General features: G+C 40.1%; 1 protein-coding gene and 1 pseudogene across 1 annotated transcript in view; both read right to left on the reverse strand.

Moving 5' to 3' along the window:
- Positions 1-5,018: 5,018 nt before the first annotated feature.
- The window catches only part of LOC147035287 (uncharacterized), a 108,610-nt gene continuing 89,351 nt past the window's right edge, over positions 5,019-24,277 (reverse strand). The window contains exons 10-12 of the mRNA XM_085896466.1: positions 23,404-23,559; positions 9,543-9,644; positions 5,019-5,650 (exon numbers count right to left, since the gene is read on the reverse strand). Of these exons, the coding sequence (XP_085752592.1) occupies positions 5,610-5,650; positions 9,543-9,644; positions 23,404-23,559 (299 nt within the window). The 3' untranslated portion in view covers positions 5,019-5,609. The remainder of the gene's footprint in view (positions 5,651-9,542; positions 9,645-23,403; positions 23,560-24,277) is intronic.
- LOC147035288 (uncharacterized) lies at positions 11,629-23,390 on the reverse strand (annotated as a pseudogene).

The raw sequence follows: 24,277 nt of genomic DNA on the forward strand, positions 1-24,277 counted from the left end.
AAAATTCATAAATGTTTTGTTGCAGAAATCTGTACCCTCATCAGTCCACAATTTTTTGGGTTTTCTCTTGCTTTTATTAAATATCTGTTTTAAGACTAACATAAGAGTATTACCTGTTTTGTTTTTTAAAGGGACAACTAACGCATATCTGCTCCTCAAATCAATAACAGTTAAAGCATACTTGTACCCCTTATCATTATTGAGTTCAATCAAATCAGCAGACCAGATATAATCAACTTCCTTGGAATAAATCTTCCTTCTATCAAACTTTGTGATTATTGCTTTATGTAATTCATCCGCTAATTGTTCTTCAATCTTAATGACATCATGAGAGCCGAGAAGTTTTTTGAATTTCCAAGCCCAAGTTTCAATTTAGCACTGATCATCTTTTTCACGATAAACCTTTCAACTTTTTCTCTCAATGTTGGATTTTGTATTAAAGATATATTGGACAACATTTCTCAATCCGCTTCGTGTTTTTCTTCCAATGTTGTGCTGTTTCCATAATCAATATCGTGCCTCATGCACACTTCATCAACCCTATTTAAAGGATTGCTTCACGGTTTAGGATTGTCAGCCTCATCTAATCTTTTGTTCAAGTTTGTTCCTGAACCACAGAAAGAATACCCTGGTCAATATAATTCCCCTGGTATTGCAGTTGTTGCAAATTTACTTCCTGATAAAAATCTTTGCACATCTCCCCCTTGTTTGTGTTTGGTGCTGAATTTACTCATTTTAGAGCCACACACCGAACATGTTCCTTTTTCTATAACCCTATTATTTTTACATTTAACAGATGAGATATTTTTACTCTTGGTTTTATTTTTACATTTGAGACAATAACTCAATTATTTGTGTGAAAAATTCCGACAGAGTGTGAAAACCTTTTTTGTTACCAACATGCACATTTGAATCTTAATTTTTAAAACAGAAAGAATCCTTCGAAATGTCATCACTCTCTCCTCCATTTATTTACGAAAAAAATGTAAAAGTTTAATCAATGTCAATTACCCCAACATCATCAATAATATAATCTTTTCCTTCTTTCTCTTCTTTATCTCCACTTTCTGGTTTAAATCTTCTCCCTGAAATCGATGTTGATACTCTTGACGCAAATATTTCTAATAGACTTGTCAATTCTCTGTTTTCCTCCTCAGTGCGTTGATTGTTTTCTCTCCTGTAATACCTTTGATCTTTTTATAATCTCATTGGTTTCCATATTTATGCATATATTTATTCTCTCTCTTTCCTCCCTCTCCCTCTCCTCCTTCTCTCTCTTCTCACTCTCCTCCTACTCTCTTCTCCCTCTCCTCCTTCTCTCACCTCTCCCTCACTTTTTTCTTTTTTTTTTCTCCCTCTCTCTCTCTCTCTTGCCTCAGTTTCTTCAACTCCTTCCTCATCCCTTACTACCCTTGAACCACTTTCACCCCATAGAATATCATACATGTATTCATCTGGTTTCTGTGATACTCTTTTATCCATAATAATTTTTCTCATAATAGAAAACCAATAAGATTTGTTGATGATTTCTAAAAGAGTTTTATATTTCATCACCTTTGGAAGTTCATTTTTATTTGATATTTTAATCAAATCTATACTTGTGGGTTTTATAATATCAGTATAAGGGCAGTTCTTCATTTAAAAAAAGGCCTGTGTCTCTGTTCCAATTCATAAGGAATGTAAAATCTAACACCCTTTTCTTGTAGGTATCCTTGAATGCACAAAGAATAACTTGGAACTTGGTTCTTGGTTAAAGTCTCTTTGTTGAGCTGAGATAAATTGATAAACTTCTCTTAATGCTCTTGTCTGACCACCTCCTGAGCCACATATCATTTTTTCTAAGCCCCACCTACTTCCACTAAGCCATACCCACTTTTCCTAAGTCCCACCTACTTTTGAAAGGACCACCTACTCTTACATCATTCACAGTTAAGCTCTGACTCACAAGGCTTGTTCAGGCTGCCCAGGGAATTTCCAAAGGAAATCACACCCAGGCGTTATTAGCCCTGTCGCGTTGCGAACGCTGACTCTAAAGCCTGTATCTCACTGGGCTGTGACAGCTCATGACAAAATGCGAACTGGATTCTCCAAAATGTCTCGAAACGTTCGCGGTGGTTCTCAATTTCCTCTCATGAGTCGCAGGACGTCGCTCTGGTGTCGCTTGAATTTTGAACATGTTCAAAAAATTAGTGCGACAAATTTTGTCTCAAAATAGTCACATAGTCATTGCGGTTGTCTCAAACCGGTCTCGAACACTTCTCAATTTAGTTTCCGTGAGTCAGAAGGTGCGACAAATGTGAGACAACTTTATGAGTGATTGGCGACCTATGAAACTAAATTGTAACTGATTGGAGAAAAAAAATGATAATGGGTCCTGGGACCCCTGGGAGTGCGACAAAACTGCGATTCAATAGAGAATATTTTCGGAAGAAATTAATCAGAAATATGCACAATGTATTGTCTACTCAATTTAATATATACATAGAAATCCACATGTTATCCATGCAATGTAATGTCGATAGATTCACAATAGTTCAATCCAGATATGACTAAAAAAAAAAAACTCATTTTCCATATTGTAAAACCAGCATTGTCTGTCCTCTTTCTCTCCTTTTCTGAGTAATGGTCTTCAATGCAAACTTTTAACTTTCCCATCATTCCTTTCACCTTCCCATCATTCATAAATCACGTCACACATTTTTACATAAATTAGGTCACACACAAAATATGGTCACATCCACAAGCCCCTATCAACCCAGATGAAGAATTGGGTCACACACAATGTTTGTGGGTGCAACATTGACAAGTAACAGAACACTTTCAACAATCAAGCTTGGTCAGCATTCTCCTGTAATCCCACCATCCTGTTCTGCCAGGGCACAGCTCCCACACCATTGTAGTACTCAGTCAGGTACTCTCTTACTGGTTTTCCAACTGATAATATGATTGCTGGAAGGGAGAGGCCTCATATATATATATATATATATATATATATATATATATATATATATATATATATATATATATATATATATATATATATATATATATATATATATATATATATATAATATCCAATGCTTTAAAAGGTATCGAAGTAACTCATTTAAACCAAATTAGTTCCACTTCACCATCCACACTGCTACACATCTTAAACCGCACCTCCCCGACCCCCCCCCCCCCACATCCCAACCCACTTCCCCACTCATTCACACGTTCCTTCCCAGAAGAAGAAGAAGCTTGACCCGCAATTGGTTTGTTCTGCTCAACGTCATCCATGGCACCAATTTTGTCAAGGTCGGCGGTACTGATTGGATACTGATGGTGTCACTCGGCATTCAACAACTTGTGATAGGTGGGGAGGGCTGTTGTGGATTCCTCAAGGGCTCGGGAAGTGGGCTACGGGGTGTGCTCTCCCTGTTGTGAGACAAGGACAGATCAGAGAGAAAGACAGAACTGAGAGACACTCTCTGCTCCTCTCAGTGTCGTTGGGGAACACGTAGCACTTCCTGTGCAAGGTGCTTCTCATGTGGCCATCTTGGACATTCTAACTTTCCAGCTTCTTTCAATCTCACCCAGTTTTGACTGCTGTGTGTGTGTGTGTGTGTGTGTGTGTGTGTGTGTGTGTGTGTGTGTGTGTGTGTGTGTGTTTGTGTGAGTGACACCTTTCGGAGACTTTTGTTCTTTAACTATCTGCTTAGTATAATTATGTATTAACTGTGTCTCTGTATCTTGGATTTCATTTTCTGTTATTTCATGTTAAATAAAGTGCACTCATTTCCCAAAGTCTTGTGTGCACCTCCCTGCCATCATTTTCTGTAAACCGCTTCGGTATTATTAGCAATCCCTGATGCCCTAAATTGGGCTAACTACGACCATTAATAATTGAAGTTGTTTCGAACTCATTCGGTTCACGAATGCTTTCTCCACTTGTTTGTGTTTAGCAACCAAATTCGGCTTTAAAACGTTAGTCGTCAAGGGGAATGACCTTGGCATAGAGGATTCCCACTCAACATAGCTTGTGGTTTGGGTCGGACCTGTTTACAGGACGTATTCAAATGGAAGACCAAGAAGGAACCTGTTGACTGCAGTTGTGTCAAGGTGGAAAATAACTCAATTTCTACAAGTTGGATCAGCATACCAAAGGAGAATCTTTAATTTCGTATATACGGAAGAAGAACATTGAATGCTTGACTGAAACTTTTGAATGGACTTCACTGAAACAGAAGCCCGAAGCAATTCTTCTTATACACAACTTGACATTCCAAAGAATGGGAGGGGAGACATTTGGAAACTCAACTACAGGGTTAGCTGGTAAGCATTGATGAAAATAACTCAAACTGCAATACTTGTCCACTAGGTGAAAGAGAGAATGACATAATCATGGCAAAAGTTACAGTGTTATCAACCAGTTCACCCTGTTTCATAGTAAGACATTCCTTTTATCAATATCTAGGTCAAAAGACTCTTGGGTGAAGGGAAACATACCTGGCAGCCAATTCGACCTTGCTATAAAAATTAAAATTAGAAAGTACCAGCAACAATTATAATTGAGAGTATATGAATATAATTATTTTCTTCCACACTCAAGGGGAATGAGCTTGGCATATGGGATTCCCACTCAACATCACTTGTGGTTTAGGTCGGACATGTTTACAGGACGTATTCAAATGGAAGACCTCGAAGGAACCTGAAGAAGTAAAGAGCAAAGATGGGGTCATCAGGAGGAACCTGGATAGGATTCGGCTTTCACCCCCGACTGTACAACCCTCAAACTTTTGGGTGCTCGGAAACTTTTGGATATTTGGGGTCATTTTGAGTCTCAGGGTCTGGAGTCAACCACACATCTGGAGTCATCTCGATACACATACATTTCAAGTGAGCTCTGAGTAGTTCAAGCCCATCCTTATTGTACCAACTTGTGTAATGACAGTGCCTGCGATCCCACACCCTCATACATTGGAAAGAGATTCACAACAAAAGTATCGAAAAATAAAAACACGTTAACACACCAGATATATCTGTAATTTGGGTTTATTTCATTGTAATCATTTTGATGCTGTATGCCATGACTGAAGTGTGAGTTGTTTGGTGAATTGAGAAGATACTTTGCTTTATCAAAATTGAATACTTGCTGCCATTTTCTGGTCTTTTTAAGGATTTCATTTTTCTGATCGACATGTGATATTTCTGAACAAAATGTTGGAAAACTTCAATTTCTGAGTGGCCAGCCAATTGGCGAGATGTGAATTTCAAGACACCATCACTCATGTTATAATATTAGATTAAGCTCTCCTTAAAAGTGCAGCCATTCTTCACTTTAAGCTTATGATGAGTAGTATTTTTATGTAGTCTGAAGGCAACATGAAAGCTTTTACACTTCTTCTGAGTGAATAAAGTGAGGTACTAGCTTTCTTTACAATCAAAGAGAATGACTTTTGTTTGACATTTTATGATGATAACATTTTATTCTGTATTCTGAGACTCACAATTGTTGTTTCTTTTTCAAGATTTATTGTGATAACAATGAATATAACTATCTATGATGATAATGTCCAACAACTTCAATGTTGAGAATGTGTAACACCATCTCTTCTCATCCCTCCCACTCATTGATCCTTTTCAAAATGCTCCACCTCATAGCAAAATTCTGGAAAAATAAGTTATACAATTGTCACACAATGTTGTATTATATTTTATTGATAAGCATTGTGATGTGTTTTGCATCAAAACATTACGTTATAATTTCCTGCACAGTTAAAAAGCATTCCTTTTCTACTTCAGTCAATGAAAGTAGAGAGATGATATATTGTTTAAACTTGTTTGTAGTGATAGATAATCCATCATGCACTCATATATTGATGCAAATAAATTGATTGCAAAAAATGAAAAAATTATGTGCTGTTCATCAATTTATTATTACATTTTTGAATACATAGTCGAGGCTCGTGGAAGAGATATCACACTGAATGGATCAAGACGTAACAGGACAAAAGGAACAGTCGAGAGGTGGGTGGGACACCAACAGCATAGTTGAAGGAGAAAAAAAGCGGGAGGTTTGGAGAAACAAGAGGGAGACATGACTGGATAAGGTGGATGCAGAAGGAAACAATCAGGAGAAAAATGTGGAAATTTTGAAGGAGGGCTTTGTGTAAAGTGGGTGTATGAGGGTGGTTTTGGGGGATGTTAATGAGGGTAGAAAATATGATGGTTTTGAATTGAGGACAACCTGAGGTGGTGGAGAACAGCTGGCTGGAAGACTTGGAGGAAGAAGGAGTTGAAGAGAATGTGGATTTAAAAAAAAAAAAAATTGAAATTCACCCTACACAAGGCTGAGAGCCACTCCACACATGGCTGAGAGTTGGTTCCACAAGTGGGGTAAAAAGACAAACATGAGTGGAGTTGAGCAGTGATCCTGGATTTAAGTAGTTTCATCAGAAAGGGGTTGATGGTGGACCGTGTGAACCCTTGCTGAAACATGAGGGAGACAAAACACAGAAAGAGCAGAGGGTGCAAGACCAGAAAGAAGGCGGTGGAAGACAGATAAATCACCAACCTGCCATCAATGGGAAAGGGATAGGCCCATGGACTCAGCTTCATCATGGGAGATTCCAATAATCTTGAATGCCTTGGTTTCCATGCCCTCAAGCTGAGAAATATGTGAGGCAGGAGAGTCAGCCAAGAGGGGACAGTAGAATTCCATCAAGCTGTGGATGAAGGTCTTGTCGGTGGATTGGAGTTCAGGTGTGCCAAGGATAGGAGTTCAGGTGTGCCTTGTATGATCGAGGATGCCCAGGTGGTGGCTGGCTTGGAGGCCAACTTTGAAATGTGGTTTGCCCAAGAAAGACCATGGCTGATAGTGAGACCCAGGAGTGAGTGAGTGAACTTCCTCAAGATGATTGTAAAGAAAGTAGATGGGGTGGAGGTGTGGTTGCCAGATGGTCTTTTCAGAGAGAGATAGTGAGAGTTTGAGATTTGTCTAGATTGAAAGACATATTCCAAGTGTTTGACCAAGCTTGTGATTTTGTCAAGCTCTGGAGAGAGGGAAGAGTCTGCAGCCTGCCTGTCTGAAGGATGAGGGATATCAGGGCAGAGGGTGGAGTCATCAGCAAAGAGATAAAGGGGATTTTACAGACAGTCAGAGAGATCATTTATAAATATCAGGACTCGGACTGGGCCCAGAGCACTGCCTTGGGGTACTGTGGCCGTGATAGGGAGAGGAAATGAGAGGATTCCATTGAGTGCCACTCATTGATGATGAGAGTGGGAGAAGTCAGGAAGCCATGTGTTTACTTGGCCTTGGTTGCCATAGACAGAGAGTTTAGAGAGCATGGTGGGATGTCAGACTATCAAAAGCATGAGATATGTCCATTGTGATGGCTCCAAATTAATATCTGATATTGGGGGCCTCCATCCATTGTTACTTAAGTAGAAGCACCATGTCCAAGGTGTAGTGACCTTGTCTGAAACCAAATTGCTGATCTGAGATGAGGGTGTTCGAGAAAAGGAAGGATTTCTTGTCAAGAAATAACGAGGGTTATACTGGGTGGTTTGCTATTGCCTTTCCAGAAATGTTTGCCCATTCTCTATCTTTTCAAATGCTGAACATCGAGAAAGGAAGCAGCACATACCATTTTTAGTCAGTTCCAAAGGAAGTGACTTTTAAAATGGGGGTCCATGTCTGTCGATCCGTCCGTCCGTCCATCCACATTCAATCTTTCGATCATTATTCTGCAACCTGTGGTCAGAATGACTTGGAACTTGGAGGGATGATACTTTGGGAGATGCTGCAGAACCTCTCACAATAAAATTTCAGATTTGTCACCAATTGACTTGGTGAATTAGTCAAATCAATAAATCTTCTAAGCCAAACAGTCCAAGAGTGTTCGTAGTTTTTGCTTTTCGTATGGTATAATGCTTCTATGGAACAATGTCTACACCTTATCACAACGTTTTTTTTTCTTCTGAATTTTTGCCCAGGAAGAAAGATAATGATCCTGATTGAGTATGATGTTCCTTAGGGCCAGAATTAAAACAATGAATATTAATGAATATATCCAGTATCGATGAAATCGGAACTGACCAGAATTCACGGGCCGTATTTTTTAATAAAATGTTTGGTATGACTCGGCCAGGGTTGGAACAACCCGCCTCCTAGACTTCGACGCTTTAACCATCATGAAAGGTTTTTCCTTTAAAGTAAACAAAAATATAGCATCTGTAATATTAGTGATGGAAAGGTAAACTCGAACTGCATACTTAAAGTGCATAGTTTTGCCTTGCACACTCATTCTGAACAAAAATACCATCGGTAAATGAAGATGAACACACTACTATTATTTCCCATGTCCCCGTATCATCGATGAACCCTATTGTGTTACATATATTGCCATTCTCTGTAGCTTTATTGATTATTCGTATATTTTCTGAGCATTTTTGTGCACCTTGCGGATAAATTGTGTCAATGAAGGTGAATATGAAAATAAAAATTCAAACTATATTCCCCATGGCTCGTCGATCTATGTTTGAAGTTTTGTATCGATCTGCTTAGCGCTTATAGAGAAGATTTTTTTTACATTTTTATTTTCAATCCATTATGACCACCAGACCACATGACAGATGATGATGGAGAGTGGAGAGATGAGCAGTGGAGGTGACACACACACGCACACATACATGAATCGTGATTATACACACACATGAATCGTGATTATTACACACACACATCATGTATGACTCCAAGCTGTAAGTGGTGACAGCACCGGAACCGCATCCCATACAGCCATTGCTGCAGGCCCCCTGGAATGGTAAGCCACGTTTGTCACGCAGAATCATTATTTTCTATCGCTTCACCACACACATCTGGAGTCAATTACTGAATCTGTTTGGGAGTAAGATGACATAAACCCATTCTCTAACCTTCACCGAATGCAAATATGGCACCTACATGCAAGCATATTATGAGAATATTTGATTTCGCAAGTATATTGGTAACAAACATAATCATCGATTTTGCAAGTAATAAACAGACAAACGGACAGGGGTGAAAACATAACCTCCATCGTTGGTGGAGGGAAACAGGTTAAATTATATAAAGAGTGGGGACATGATAATTCACAGGTTATATTCAAATAAGAATAGGGACGTTTAAAATAAACAGATTTATTCACATAACGGGGACATAATAATAATCAGCTTATATGAAAACAAAACTGGGGACATTCCAATAATCCAGTTATATTCCAGTAGATTAGAATCCACACAAGTTTCAAAAACTCTCCTGAAAATTCCAGTAAAAAAAGTTTTTTTGTCTAATCAAACTCAAAATATTACTTTGTCTGGAGGGGTGGGGTGGGAGGGGGATGTGGTGAGAGGAGGCAGGGGAAGGGTGGAGTGAGGGAGGGGAGGGGAGGGACGGGAGGAGGGACCCGGCATTGCCCGGCAATGCTGGATACCTTTGCTAGTATGAAATTCAATTTTTTTTTCAAACAAAACTACATATCCAACAGAAAGTGAAGATTGTTTTTTGATCACATACTCACCGTCATTGGGAAACTTCACGATACATTCTTTTGAAATCCCAGATTTATTTGAAATTTTTGCGAATCGTTCCAAAGCACTTTCAGGAACCTGATGCTTTCGTGCTGCCATGAAAATAAAACAATGATAATTGTGTTGGAAATGATTTTCTCATGCGATGGTGCATGCACATCAAGATCAAACGTTTTTGGAAAACAAATGTAACTTTTTTTCCTGTGCATCACCGGATATCATTCATTTTTTTTTCAACCGAGATTTCAAAAGCAGAAATAATGCTCTAAAGAAAACAATAAGAAACTGCTTTTCTGTGTTAATTTGATTAATTGCTGTCACAAGTTAAGAAGTATTGCAATTTCCATTAAGTTTAGTAGTTTTTTGGGGATACCTCTTAGGTTTTCCCTCTGAGTGCGTTCCTTCCTTGTTAACAACGTGTCAACATTTTTTCATTTTATGTCCCCTAACGATCTTGTAATTCATATAAATGAACACTCGTGCTCATGTAATTGATGTACCAATTTTTTCATTGGCATTAGATACTGCAAAAAAAATTATAAACTGACCTGTCTGTCATGAGAGCAACAGACCTTGTGCTTCGGCCCCAATGAATGAGATGCCAATTATGTTGAGAGCTTTAGATTCTGCGCCATTCCAGCAGTGATGTTGGGGCCCCAAACCGTCGTGGAAAACTTTACTCCACTGATTTGCAGACAAAAGCCTGGAAGGTTGTCTCTAGTTTTGATTTTTAAATGACTTGGAATGACAGATGATGCCGAGTGTGTGCTTGGCTTTGGAGGCCTGATTTGTGATGGAGTTGACCCAGGAGAGGTTATTGCTGATTGTGAAGCTTAAAAGTTTAAGAGACTGAACCTCTTTAAATGGGTGACAATGGAAACGAATTGCTGGGTTTGCTTGATCCTTTTGGACATCTCTCCCTGATGAGCTTACATCCCAGCAATACATCTCTGTCTCTGGGATTCCAAGGAAAGTTCAGCTCTCAACATCATTAGAATTCCCATCATGAGGTAAACATCCATCCATTCTAATGAGCCCATACTCTGTGCAGAACGAGGGTGCTGCCTCAGCAGTCTCCTTGGCTATTGGACACAATCCTGGACGGGTTGTCACTCCGACACAGTATAACAGCAAGCTGGCAATCATTTTGCCGATCTCAGAAGGATGACAGGCAGAGTCAACCCCACCTGGTATTAATTCAACATCTGAGTGGGATTTGAACTCAGGACCATCATATCGCAAGCTCACCACTCAAGCCATTAAGCCAACACCAGGCATATATAATGAGGTAAACACAGGTCCTGTTTCTCTCACATCTTAGACAGGTTGTTCGCCTTCTTGTTTTTAACTGCCTCTCCTGCGGTCTATACTAGCTCCCTTTCTGCTCTTAAACCACCAACCCTCTCCAGCTCCTCCATGATTTAAGTGTTATTCCAAAAACACTCTCCTTGTGAAATTCCAAGAATCATAGCTTACTGCCCACTTCCATGCTTTTGTCTCTCTTTTCTCCTTTTTGTGGAACTGTTTTTCTTCTCTCCAATGCTTCAAGCTAGTGGTACACAATTTATTGTCACCCACTCATCCCAACCTGAAATGTTTTATTCACTCATTAAATCTACCTAAATTACTCTGTCTCCTCCCCTCTTCTCTCCTCTCCTCTTCCACCCCCAACTACTCTGTTCTCAGTGATTGCAGAGTGGGTTGACAGGGTGGTCTATAGAAATGCAGACTTGCCTCCAAGTCTTCCAGCCTGGGTTTGAATCCTGACCCAGCTATAAGCTGTCATTCTAGTGTTTTACAGGAAGGGTGAGTCATCAATGTGTGTGCCATCCCTTGGATGGCAGTTAAACAGTTTTCCCATCTGCCAGTATTCATTGGAGGATGTTAAAGATCCCAGAGTGCCCTTCACGGAGAGTAGGAAAGCTATCACTTGCACCATGGCCAAATTCGAAATTCCTGCTCTAAATCACAGAGGGTTGCCATTCCCATGCCACGCCCTCAGCCAATGATGCTATCTCACAGCCTTGTGCTGCATGGAAACGAAGAAGAAGAAAAAGAAGAGGAAGTAGAAGAAGAAGAGATTCACAAAGCCATTTATCAGTGCACCACATGGATACAGTTGACAATGCAGGATGTAAGACATAGTAAAAGATAATTCTGTCAATCCAACCCACTCCACAACAAACGGACTTCAGAACCCATAACTGTGACAACTATGTGAGGCAGATGATAATGTACAAATGGAGATGCAGACAAAACCTTTTTTTTTTGTTCTTCAAGCCATGTGGATTGGGGTAAGGGAATGGTTCGTGAGAGACAAGACAATACCAAACTATGAAGGGCAAGTCATGTCAGTAAGAAAAGAGAAAAAAAAAAACACAAGAACCCACACCATGCTACACATGTTTTTCCTGCCAATACAGTACCTTCTTGCAATCTAAATTTTTCCAATTTCCCAGTCTCTGAATCCTTATCTAATTATCTCTAAACTCCTTTGTTGTTCTCCGTTCAACATCTTCCTGAAAGGATGCTGGAAAATATAATTTCTGACAGAAACAAATCCCTGCTTGACTTGTGTTGACGCTCTCTATTGCTTCATTCTCTTCCGTAGGCTTTGTGAAATCGTTGTCCGCCATCAAATCAAAAATCTACTTTCGTATTTATGATCAATTCTTTTTTATAACCTGAAATACTTTCAAGGTATTAATGTAAATGTATGATATTATTTTATCTGGATAAAATAGCTTGTCTTTTAAAAATCCTTGGCGGCTTAAGAACCAACCCCTTTGTCCTAACCTCCTGTGCACAACCCTCTAAATTGCACTTTCTCAAATGAGGTTCCAATAATTGTAATAAGTTTTCCATCAAAATTGGACTTTTATACAATACTTTTCTGTAATACTGGGGCCTATTCAATTTACACTTCTTGATCCATCCAAAAATGATACTTGCCTTTCTTTTGACTTTCTTGCACAGCTAAGTGTTTGAGTGTTTTTCCTCCAATGACAAAATCCCTTTCCTAATCCACACATGAATAGTTTCACATTTAAGAAATCATCACTATTTTAGGCCATTTGTGCATGTGCTGAGTGGCCAAACACTGCTCATGTTTGCATGCAAACTAACGTCTTGCAAACAATTCGCAATTTTCTGGAATTATTCTGGAAAGAGAGTTTGTGGATGAGAATCAATTTTCATCATTGCTTGCTCTTTATTTACTTTGGGCATTTTATGCCATCTTCAAACATCGTAAAATAAAAACATGTGGACACTATTTTACATTTGTGTAGTCTTTTGCTGTCAATTCGACCAATAATGTTTTTGAAAAGAAGGCAAGGAATATGAAACAAGGTTTCAGATCTTACAGACTTGTCATTCTAATGCACATTGAACTGTCTCAAATCACTTTACTTCCAGATTCACCAAAAACTATTCCATACAATCAGTAACTCAAGGATTTGGTTTAATTTTACTGAACAGTCAAGTATCTTCGTATTAAAAATAAATGACTGGTCAGAAGGTATCAATGCAATAGAAAAACCGTCCCATTAAGCCATTCTCCATCTTTGTGCCGATTTGTTAAGTCCTTTACTTTCGGCGATCAAAGCTGGAGGCTGCAATTGAAAAACAGCAATGAATTGAAGGATGAGCATGGTTCACGATGTCAATAAAACACTTTCGTTCAAATTTGATGGAGATTAGCAAACCAGTGCATTTCAGAGAAGCTTATGGCATCAGGAATATGAAAATCAATGTTTACGTTTATGCAGATGCCTGCAGAGCCGCCATTTCGGATTTTCAAAATGGCTGACAAAAAATAAGAATTTCTGAACATATCAGCTTGTAATTGACATAGAAACTAAATTCTCAATGCTAATACTATGTTTCCATGCCCAAATAATCCAAAGCTTATGTCAAATTAGTGATTGTGAACACCAAAAACCAAGAAAATAAAAAGTTTGTATCTTAGATGATTTCTGAGCTTCCCACTTCTTCAGCTGTTGAATGACATCTTCATGGGTCAAGACTTGAAGCAAGTGAGTGTGAGCAATTCTGATGCATTCTTCTCCATCACTTGTCCCAGAAGCTGTTTCTGCAGACTTCCTCTAATTAATTTTCTGGTTTCAAGCAGATTTATTTTAGTTGTGGCATCTCTGTGAAGAACTGTTCCAGAGCAAGTGTAAACAGGGCCATGTAAGTGTGGACGTGTGCAGGGAGTGCTTTCTTCTCGTGGCTGCACTTGAGGATCTGTCTCATTGCAGCAGGCCCATACACATCTGCCTCAATTCATGCAGCATCTATGCCAGAATTTTCTATTGAGGCTCCGAGTGCCCTCAGTGTAGCCATCACAGCATGCAGCTCCCCAAGTCTCGGAACTTCTCTTTTCAAGTTAGGTCTGGCATATAGCAACTGTACTGCCTTCTCTTATAGGGCTATGTCAAAGGTTATGACAGTTGGTTGGTTTTCACAAACTGCCAAGCTCTTCAACTGAAATGCTTCCAACATCACAGTCACCATGGTAAACCACTCATGTTCGACCTCTGTAAGTAGAGGTAAGGCACCAACTTGAGTCAGTGACTGACTTGATGACACAAGTGATTTGTAGCCTGCCCAACCTGGGACACTGCATTGTGATTCACTGTCGGTTGATCGAGACAAAGCAGATACAATCATCCAACCAAGATTGGTAAGTTTATAGGATTCAGGAACACCAGCGGAACATGCCTTGAATTCCTTTGCTCTCTTGACTGGGCCAGGTTTTGGTTTGCTGCAAGGTTCAAGGGGTACGTGATAAGGGACAACCGACTGGTTTTTTTTGCCTCACTAATTTCCAAAGTGGGTATGATTGCTTCTCCAGGCACATCTACCTTCTGATACAATGCGGGGATTGTGCCACGTGTGGTGCAATTGCCATCCAGTGTCCTCTGAAAAATGTGTATTATCAACAGCGAAGAAGACAAATGTACCTTTCTTGAGGAAAGGTGGTACACACAATCCATCAAATTGTTTTGTGTTTTCCACAACAGCGTTGGCAATTGCTCTTGCTAAGAGCAAGGCATGGCTGCGTGATACACAGTAGTTCTGTATATGGAGGGTTAGTGTGAGGGTTAATGCCATTGTTCCTGGTGTCATGATGTACAGTGAGTGCCAACCCTACAATCTGTGGGTTTTCTCGTGTGTGTGTGGTGTCCAAAATGTGTCAGTGGCTTTCTTGGGCATTTGGTGCAATTATCTCCTGGTCTTGAAAGCATACATGATATTATGACTTATGGTCAATGCTGACATGTCAACTGTCCTGCTTCTCATCACTGTTTGCAGGTCCTCCTCAGATCCCACCAAAATCCAGCATATATGGCTCTCCAGCTTGGTCATGACATCCTCTCTTGTGCTGTATTCTGTTATTGTGTTTCCTTCACCTCAATGAAATTGGCAATGCTGTTAAATATTAGCTTAGCTGTCTTGTATTTCATCATTGTGTTGTCAATTTCACTTGTGTCATCTTGCATCAAGGAAGTGTAGACCATATCTTCTTCACAGGATTCAGGACAGTAAAGAATAGATGGTTTTCTCCTCTTATTCTGCCTCACCAACATCACACTTGGTAACTCTGCAAGAATTTTGTCCTATAGCCACTGTCGTGTTAGTGTCAGAGTGTGTTTCTGTACCTCATCACGAGCACCAAGCATAGATATGTAGGTTGTTTGCAATGGCATCCATGGGTGGATGAGCCTCATTTTGGGTTTGATATTTAATGATTTGGTGATATTTAATGAGATTGATCAGCTCAATTAAGCATGGTACTTGCTTTGGTAGGTCTGTCTTTGTAGACTTGGTCCGGTTTCTGGAATCATCCCTCAAGACATGGAACAAATGTCATGTCCAGCATGGTTTGTGGTATCTTACATCTATTGCTGGGCATCACTTGGTGAGAAGGCATTGCTTGGTCTCGTCATCAAAACTGTATCTTGGGAAATTTCCACAGCTCATCTAAGTACCTTCCCCACGTTTTCAGTTGGTACAGTGAAGAGACGCTGGACATCATATTCTTGACATAAGAAGCAGTGATCCATTGTCAATGGTTCTGTCACAGATCTAGTGAAAGGTGCTGAGTTGCCTGATGTTGCTAATGGCTGGATTTCAGTGCTTGTTTGTTTATGCCCACGTTTTTTCACATCATCGGTTTCTGTAGACATGGCTTGCTGCAAGCAATCTCTCGTTCGCTGTTTGGATATTTGATTTGTGGCATCAGAATAATCAATATTTCCTTTCAATCAATATTTCTTTGTTAAAGTCTTTGAGGTGTCTTTGGATGTCAACATATTTTTCTTCCTGTAAGCTGGATCTTTCTTCCACAACATCAAGTAGATTTCTGGTATGATTGTGTTCTGCGATGTTGAACAAGTGTTCCTTTGCTGGCAGTGGACTCCGAACAAAGAATGCACTGCTTCCAGTGTAGAGTGTCCATGGAAGACTTAAACGAGCTAAACTTACTGGTTTTCGCGTCTTTACTCAACATGACTCGGGCACTGAAAATAAAGAGAGCCATCACTATATTAACTAAGACCAAGATAATTGTGTACATGTTGTGTTAACATAAATTTCTACAGTATAAAATTAAATATTGCAAAACTACTGTAAAAATACTGCAAAATTATTGTAGCTTCAGGACTTATAAACAATGTTGCAACTGCCGCCAGAAGAACTATGATTGTGTGGTACAGAATGCGAAAACGATGCAGACTGTAATATTGAATATGACACAGAGAGTGGTGATGATGTGAAATGATGTGTCAAACTGAGATAGGAAATACGTCGATGCATTTGCTGGTGTCACTACCAACAATTTGAATTTGCATTTTTTTTTCATGAAAATACAGACATAATTTCACAAACTTCTTCATTTCTTGGTTTTTGGTGTTCATTATCACTAATTGGACATCAGCTTTGGATTCTTTGGGCCTGCTAAGATATGGTTAGCATTTAGAATGAAGTTTCTATGTTAATTGCAAGCCGAGATATTCGGAAATTATTATTTTATGGTGGCCATTTGAAAATACAAAATGGCGGCTATGCAGGGATCTGTGCGAATGTAAACATTAATTTTCATATTCCTGATGCCATAATCTTCTCAAACATGTACTGGTTTGCCAATGTCCAGATAATTTGAACAAAATTTCATCGTGAACCTGACTCGATCACAAAATAGATGCTCTATTTTTCAGCTTCCACTCATCTCTTTCATTTAATCCTCTACCTCCTGACTTCCTCATTCTCTTTGCTTTTATTTGCCAGTGTATGTTTCCCATTGCAGCTGAATGTAGTGACACAATATAATGTCCCATGACCTTTGGTTATTGGTTCCTCACAAATACAAGACCAATTGCTGAAATCACTTCCAACTTGACAAAGATATTTCGGTATTACCAAGTTTGAATGAAGTATATTCTGAATGGTTTGTCTTTGGTCCTTTGATATTCCAGACAAGCAGGTGATAGGAGAAGCTATTTTAGCATCGTCCACACTCTCCCTCCCCCAAAATGAAGCACTTGGTCCTTGAATGAGTGTCTGGATTGAGGGTGATCACATTGGAAAGGGGGTGTTCAGAACACATCCATGTTTCACGTTGCGATCAGAGTTTGAGTGGATGGAAACATTACCACCCAATCACAAAATTTTGATTCGTTTGAAATATTTTACATGTTGTCTGGACAACTCTGCAGTCTTTATATAATTCAGATTTGGTGAGATGAAAAGTTGGTCATCACTGACAGGAACATTATTTTGTAACCACACACCCATTTTATTATGGATTGCTGAGCGTTGTTTGGTCTCATAGTCGGGTCAATTTATAACAAACAACCACCAAACCCACAATAAATTGCAACAAAAGGTTTCTCAGTGGTTTTCATTCCTACTGTATATGCTGATCAAGAGAAAAAAAGTCTTCCAAAATCTGACATCCGGAAATGGGATAAAACCGTCATTTTCAAGATGGCTGCCACCAGGCTTTGAAATAACTAAAACAGCTATAACTTCTTCAATAATTGTGATAAAAACATAATTGTTGGTTCTGGTCCATGGTTTTAATGGAACAGGAATCCACTGGTGTCAATAAAATTTAGATCTGATCAGTATTTAACGTGAAATCCAAGATGGCGGCAAAAAAATGAAGGGCGTAAAATCAATAAATTTTCTCTTTATAATCAAACCTCTGTTCGGCAATCACTCAACATTTATCAAATTCTCACAAAAGGGTTTTCAGTCTTCTCTTACCAGTAATTATATGTGATGTATTACATGTCAGGGGAATGTCCCTGGCTCTGATTGAGTAGCCTATTCCTTTCTTCGAATGCTCTTTCCCTGAATGTTTTGTTTTCTGTGTTTCAGGTTTGAAGAATGAGTGCTCCTGAGATGCACGAAGATCGGTGTTCAATTTGCAAGGAGAGGCTTGAGGATGGAAGTGACGTTGTGCAAATTCGTCAGAAGGGCGATGATGGCATCAATGCAGCCAGTGTTCAGAGAGGTGACGATGTTTATGTGGCGGCTGGATGCAAGGTACACACGGACTGTCGTAAACGGTATATAAATCAACATGACATCGTGAATCAAAAGAAGAAACAAGGACCATCCAAACCATCCAGGAAGCGAAGTTCACACGTGTTGATCGGGCCTTTCAACAGCAAATCTGACTGCTTGTTCTGTGGGACCACAGTGGACCTTGGAAGTTTTAACTACAGTCATTTCAAGACTGACGACTTTGCCAAAACCATTCTGGAGTGCTATGAGAATCGGTCCGATGATTGGTCATTCACAGTGAAAGGGCGGATTGAGTACTATGGTGGAGATCTTCATGCAGCTGACTGCATATATCATCATCAAGGCAGTGTCCATTTCCGCACTGGGCGTGATGTACTAGTGCACTTCCAGAGTGGACCAGATTCAACAAGTAGGAAATCTGGATGTCTGATAGATAGTGATCAAGAGCAGGCATTCTCCAGAATGCATCCGTATCTTGAGATGAATGATGAGGAACAGATGACTGCTTTGTACCTTCGTGGCAAAATGAAGAGTTTCTTATGGATGAAAATTCTCTTCCATACACCAACTACTATCTGAAGAAGAAAATGAAGGAAAGATATGGGGACTCCATTTATGTTGCAGGAGGAGAGGGTGTAAATGGCATAGTTACATTCAGGGAGAAAAGAAGGCCATAATTGAGACGGAGCAAGGCTGATCAAGAGTGATATCAAGAACGGTGTACCATCTATTACTGATCACTACCCCAAATCAGAAGAACTTGAACTTGACTCTGCACTGGCATTCCTTCCAGATACACTTCGAAATATGTTGAATAGTCTGTTCGTTGGAAAAAAAAACACGCAACGTAAAGTGGCTAGTATTGGACAAGCCATTGTACAAGCAGTGAGACCTCGCGCTATCATTGCACCACTCCAGATTGGTCTCACTGTGCAGATCCATCACATATATCGGTCAAAATTCCTTGTGGAAACCCTGTGTAATATGGGGTATGGCTCGTCATATGGTGAAGTACTGCGGTTTGAAAAGAATGCGGCAAGCTGTGTCACACCCGATTTGCTAATTGAAGAAACAGGCATATTTGACCTATCAGTGTTGTTTGCCGGTGACAATGTAGATCACAACAAATCACCCTTGATGTCAAAGGTACCTTTCATGGAATGGGCATGATAGCTGCATTGACTCCTGGTAGAAAATCAAGTCATCTTGTGACAAGGCAGAAGATTTCAGAATTGAACATTGTGCAGATGTCAAAAATTGATATCAAAGAATATGGCTTTGCAACCAATGTTCTTCGCAACATCAAATTCCAAGACATCCCAGATCTCCGAGGCTGTGACATGAGAGTTGAGATCTTCTAGGAGCTATCCTTCCATTTCAAGCAGACTGTACCAGGCTGGCAGGGGATGATGCACATCCTTCACTGAGGACAGACACATCCTGGTGCATCCTCCATTCTGTATTTGCCAATGATTGATATGTATCCAGGTGACAAGGCTTGCATTCTGTCCACTTTGAACTTCCTGTCCAACATGGCCATCAGACACCATGTCCCTCCTGTTATCACGTTTGATCAACCGCTGTACTGGAAAGCTGCTGAGATAATCAGTGCTGCACCAGAGAATAGCCATTTGAAGGGGATCGTGCTTAGGCTGGGTACATTCCAAACGTTCATGAATCTGCTTGGAACAATAGGCACGTTGATGGTGGGAACAGGACTCAAAATCATCCTGGAACTGGTGTACGGTGAAAATGTTGTAGTTCATATGATGTCCGGAAAATCTGTTCAGAGGGCATTCCAAGGCCATCTACTGGTGAGCAAGTGTCTACATCGAATTATTGTGGCATCTGTAGTGGAGGAAAATCCTGAGTTCATGCTCCAAGTAGAAGAGATTGAGAAAATGTATTCGTCCTTGCTTACGGGTGACATCTCTCTTGAAAGTCTTGAAAAATCAGCTGCAATTGTGAAGATCACTGATGAACTTGAAAAAAAGAAATCTGAACTTGCTGCGCAATCCAAAACGAGTAAGCTGTGGCTGGGTTATCAGAAAATGCTCCATACTGCTCGGGCAATGATCAAGGCAGATCGCACTGGGTCTTGGAAGGATCACTTGCAAGCTGTTGCTGATGCCTTGCCAATATTTGCAGCAGCTGGACACTACAACTACCAGAAGTAAGCTTATCTCTACATACAAGAAATGAGTGAACTGGAGAGCAAACACCCAGATGTGTATGAGAAGTTTCAAAATGGCTTCCATATGATCTGGCGAACAAACCAGTTTTGGGCAGGCCTCAGCTCTGATCTAGTCATCGAACAAACACTCATGAGATCACTAAAGAGCACCGGTGGCTTGACTCATGGCAGTAAGATGACAGAGGAACACCTAGCATTGTGGACAATGTCAGCCCCCATAACATCTGAGGTCAATGTCACCATGCAGGACTTCAATGATCTCACATACACAACAAGCGAACAGCATGAAGAAGCAACTGGTGCCAGAATTGAAAGACATGCATTCGACCTCTCGAAGATAAGCACAAAGCTGAATGCATTTTCACCTTTCTCCTCTGATCCTACATTGAGAAATATCATAAATGGTATCGTGGCAAGCGAAGACATCAACGTGCATGGATATGAAGCTGTTGGGAACAAAATCATCGAGAGAGTGATTGGACAAACTGTGTTTTCCTTCTCCATCAAGAGGACAGAGAAAGCAAAGACCCTGGGAAATTCTAATGCTCTTCAGGTTGCTCCTCACAGAACCATCGACTCCAGTGTGCTATTCCAGCGATTCCTGGTGGTATCCAAGACAGGTGATTTGTCACTTGAGGACATGATGAGTTTTGAGCTCAGTCCATACCCTCCATCCCTCTTTGAGGACAACAAGATCTTGAGGAAAGCTGAAAAACCTCAACTCGCTCAAGACGTCAATGACCACTGTACCAAGGCACTGGCATGTGAAGGAGTACCTGACACCACACCTTCAGCACACCTTAAGACTGAAAGGTATGTTCTTGATGGTGGATCCTTGCTGCACAAGCTCAAGTGGAAGAAGGGAGATATATATGGCAAAATAGCCAGAGCATATGCGGACTTCACAACAAAACACTATGGGACAGCAACTGTTGTCTTTGATGGCTATGGTGCAGGCCCTTCGATAAAGGATAACACTCAGCAGAGACGGGGACAAGCCAACAGCTCTCCGACTGTGAACTTCACTGGAGAAACTTAATTTGATGGAAAAAGAGATTAATTCCTATGTGTCGGCAGTAACAAGCAACAGCTGATCACCTTAATAGGTGATCAGCTGAAGAAAGTGGGCTGCACAGTTACTCAGGCAGAAGGGGACGCTGATGTGGACATTGCCAAGGCAGCCGTAAACAGCACAATTCTGCATTCCACCACACTAATTGGAGAGGACACAGATTTGTTGATGTTTTTGCTCCATTACTGTATACCAGATGGAAAACCGCTATATTTCAGATCAGACAACCAGTCAAGAAGCAATCTGAAAGTATATGACATCAATCGGATGAAGCATCTTCTTGGGAATAAGTTGTAAACTCAACTATTATTCCTGCACGCCTTCACAGGATGTAATTCAACATCTCGTGTGTATGGCATTGGGGAAAAAAATCAGTCTTTCAGAAGCTCGTGGAAGATGATCAAGGCCTCCAGTTGTGTGCAGATACATTCACTTCGAGAGGCGTCAGCCACGCTGAAATAAAGAAACTTGGCAGCCAAGCGATGGCTGTTATATTTGGTGGGAGAGCACAAGTTCTCGGGCAGACATGCGTTACAAGATATTCACAAAGAAGGTCACTGCTGCTAAGTCTTTCGTTACACCTGAACGTCTTCCCCCAACGGAATCTGCCACCAAGTTTCATTGTCTCCGAGTGTACTACCAGATCATGCTTTGGATGGGGATGGAGGGTGACCTCGATCCTCTGGACTGGGGCTGGGGACTTGAAGACAATCGATTTGTACCTATCATGGCTGCCATGAATGCTGCACCAGACACTCTTCTGAAGATGATACACTGCAACTGCACCACAGCTTGTGACACACCCCATTGCAGCTGCAGAAAGAATGGGCTTCCGTGTACGTCTACATGTGGATCATGCCAAGTGACGTTTTGTGAAAATCCACTAAATCAAGCCTCTGAGGAACTAGAGGACAGTGATGAGGAATGAAATTGTAACCTAAACTGCCATTATGTAATGTTCACAAATAAATGTTTAAGTGGCACCAGGTGTTCAGTGATTTTGGTTCAGATGGAAAATTTATTGATTTTTGCACTCCTGAATTTTGCCGCCATCTTGGATTTCATGTTAAATACTGATCAGATCTAAATTTTATTGACACCAGTGGATTGCTGATCCATTAAAACCATGGACCAGAACCAACAATTATGTTTTTATCACAATTATTGAAGAAGTTATAGCTGTTTCATTTATTTCAAAGCCTGGTGGCAGCCATCTTGAAAATGACTTTTAACCCATTTCCGGATGTCAGATTTTGGTAGACTTTTTTTTCCACTTGATCAGTATATCCAGTAGGAATGAAAACCAATGAAAAACCTTTTGTTGCAATTTGTTCTGGGTCAGGTGGTATTTTGACCCGACTATCATTGGTTAAATGCAATTTCACTGGTATATCTAATTCGAGATAAATTATTTAGCACCTTTACACAACTGCTTGAATTTTTTTATGCAAGTCTGGAAAAGGGACATTAACCCTAATCTCTGAAATAAAAAAAAATACATTTCCTCTGAGCACTCTTCTTTGGTGGTGGACTTGGGATCCGAGGGTCGAGTTCAAATCCCGCTCAGTTGTTGAATTAATACCAGGTGGGGTTAACTCCGCCCGTCATCCATCCGAGGTCGTCAAAATGAGTGCCATCTTGCTGTTATCCTGTGTCAGAGTGGCGACCCATCCAGGTCTATGCCCAACAGCCAGGGAGACTGCTTTCGGCAGCACCAACACTCTGCACAGAGTAGTCCCAATGGATGAAGAGGCACTCCTTCCTCGTGACTTTATGGATTTTTGCCGAGGCTCCAGTCACACAAAGCTGGCAAAATTAACATTTTTTAAAACTGACTTTTCACAAACTATAAATTCAGCAATTGTGTGTAAAATCCCTTATGTGTATTTTTATTGATATTTGGATTGAAACATCGATTGAATTTATAAGTTAACATCCACATGCTAAATCACGTGCTGACTTAAATATTAAATACATGATTCATTCTTTGTTGGTTTCATTGCAAGAGAATCAAAGTGTTTCTATAAATATAGAGCAACATACTTACCAACCAAATAAATCATTTTGCGTGGGGTCTTGTCGGCAGCGATGCCATCAATGGTAAGAAAACCATAATTTTCATACTCCAAATCAATGCAGCTATAACGTTGATCCGTGAAAATGGTCATCACATCAGATGGCAAAGTAAGATTCACTGCTGCAACTGTGAGAGACAAATCACTGAGGACAATCATTAAGAGTTCAGTGATATAGACATAAGGAAATCCTCCTAATACAGTAGTGATCCACATTTGATGAACATGAGCTTCCATAATACTCGGGGAGCCCATCCCCATGTTTTGGAAGTTTTGGACACCTCATGGTATATTCGGTTTTCTCATGTGTTTTCAAACTTCATACCTTCCTGAACAATATTCCAGAGGGTATCCTTCTGAGATCAGTGCACCTCATTGTTGACGTTGTGGTTACATTTATACAGTGGGGTTGCTCATAGCCGATTTAGCGATATATGCAATTTCTCCACACATTCAACAAAAATAATGCTACCAATCAAAATTTGGTCTCAAAATTACTAGCATGATGAGGCACATTGCATAAAAGAAACAAAAGGTAGATATATGATATTTTGTTCGAATGAGAGACACAACAATGAAAGAATTTCAAGAAAAGATCTTTGCTTTTAGCCATTAGCGTCATAAAAAAATAACCTTATTTGCATCAATACTCACTTGATATCATTGTTCCACACATCCAAATCATCCCCATTCAACCCTCTGTCACACGATATATGCAGGTTTCCAATGACATCGAATATTCACACAATTGTTTTAAAACAAGCTCAAATGATCTAAGATCCTCATCCTCTTAATGATGATGTCATAAAAACGAATATGACGTCAATGTGATGTATCAGGTTTGCG

Source organism: Eptatretus burgeri, chromosome 1 (genome assembly GCF_056783735.1).
Source record: "Eptatretus burgeri isolate ZD-2024b chromosome 1, Ebu_testis_v1, whole genome shotgun sequence".
NCBI lineage: Eukaryota > Metazoa > Chordata > Myxini > Myxiniformes > Myxinidae > Eptatretus > Eptatretus burgeri.